We start from the raw sequence: 1,234 nt of genomic DNA, 5'->3' as shown, positions 1-1,234 counted from the left end.
GCTTTCTATGACCCCTTTAAGACAGCGCTCTCAGGATGCTGCTATCTCCAGCTTGACCACTAGATGTCAACAAACTGTTCCTTTTGTTTGCACCTGTTTAAAATAACTAGTCTGAATAAATGTGGTTTTATTCTCCACCCTTGATTGTTTCAATGTAGGCCTGAAACAGTTAATGAATTAAGACTGATTAACAGTTCATTGAAATAATCATCAACTAATTTAGTTCTCAATCGTTAACTGGAGTATAGAGACTCTAAAACATGCCTTTAGCTGACAGAGCAACCCGCTAAGAGCAGGAATTATATGAAAATTGTAAAAAAAAATATATATATATGTATGTAAACATTTTACATTTGAGATAAAAATCTTTTTTGTCTGTCAATCTGCTCTATCTAGAACTCCTCAAATGGAAAAGTTTAATGTTTGCATGGTTTAATTTCGCAAAAAGTCTCCTTTGCTATCTGATTATTAATTACTTAATCCCAAAAAATGATCGACAGATTAATCGATATGCAAACAATTGTTAATTGCAGCCATATTTCTATGCAAACTAGAGCTTTTTTTCTGAAATGAAATAACCAGACGGTAAAAAGGCCATCAGTGACTTTCTAATACGTTTAGGATCCGTTTTAAAGCTGCTTCTCTGTCAGTAATGTGACTATTTGATACAAGGGGGTGATGTGATTCCCATAAACACCCCTATCACTAAAAATGTCCCCCCTTTGTTCCCTGTAGCGCCGATGTCTCCACTCCAAAACCGGCTGCTGTTTCATCTGGCCCACAAGGTTTGACGATTCTCTCACCTTCATGGCACCAAGCTGTACTTTCCTTACTTGTTCCTCTTTGGTTTTATGATGCAGTTTTCTCTCCATATATTCTGCTTAATAAATCAGCATTTTGTCTCATGATCTATGTTTACACTGTGTCTCAGTTTAACGACGAAAAAAGACTGATGCGCTTCCACCAGAACCTGGAGGACGTGACAGAGGACCAGCTGAGCCTGGCCTCCATCCACTACATGCGCTCGCACTACCAGGAGGCCATAGACATCTATAAACGCCTTCTGCTGCAGAACAGGTCGCTACTTTTTCCTTCTCGTCACTCTGAATGTAGCTTCACAGACCCGCCGTGTTCCTAAACTATGACAGAGTGTTAGAGCCTGGCTAGAGATTTTTTTATTTATTTCGAAAATAAAGAAGAATATCATGAGAATAAAGTAATAAAATTATGAAAA

The 1,234-nt window shown here is 38.0% G+C and overlaps 1 protein-coding gene across 1 annotated transcript in view; it reads left to right on the top strand.

The window, feature by feature from the left end:
- The window catches only part of ttc26 (tetratricopeptide repeat domain 26), a 14,444-nt gene that overhangs the window by 6,395 nt on the left and 6,815 nt on the right, over positions 1–1,234 (top strand). The window contains exons 3-5 of the mRNA XM_015369216.1: positions 636–649; positions 736–785; positions 932–1,077. Coding sequence (XP_015224702.1) covers positions 636–649; positions 736–785; positions 932–1,077 — 210 coding nt within the window. The remainder of the gene's footprint in view (positions 1–635; positions 650–735; positions 786–931; positions 1,078–1,234) is intronic.

The sequence above is a fragment of the Cyprinodon variegatus genome, unplaced genomic scaffold (assembly GCF_000732505.1).
Source record: "Cyprinodon variegatus isolate N-32 unplaced genomic scaffold, C_variegatus-1.0 Scaffold2649, whole genome shotgun sequence".
NCBI classification, from domain to species: Eukaryota; Metazoa; Chordata; class Actinopteri; order Cyprinodontiformes; family Cyprinodontidae; genus Cyprinodon; species Cyprinodon variegatus.
This window is presented reverse-complemented; position numbering and strand designations above follow the sequence as displayed.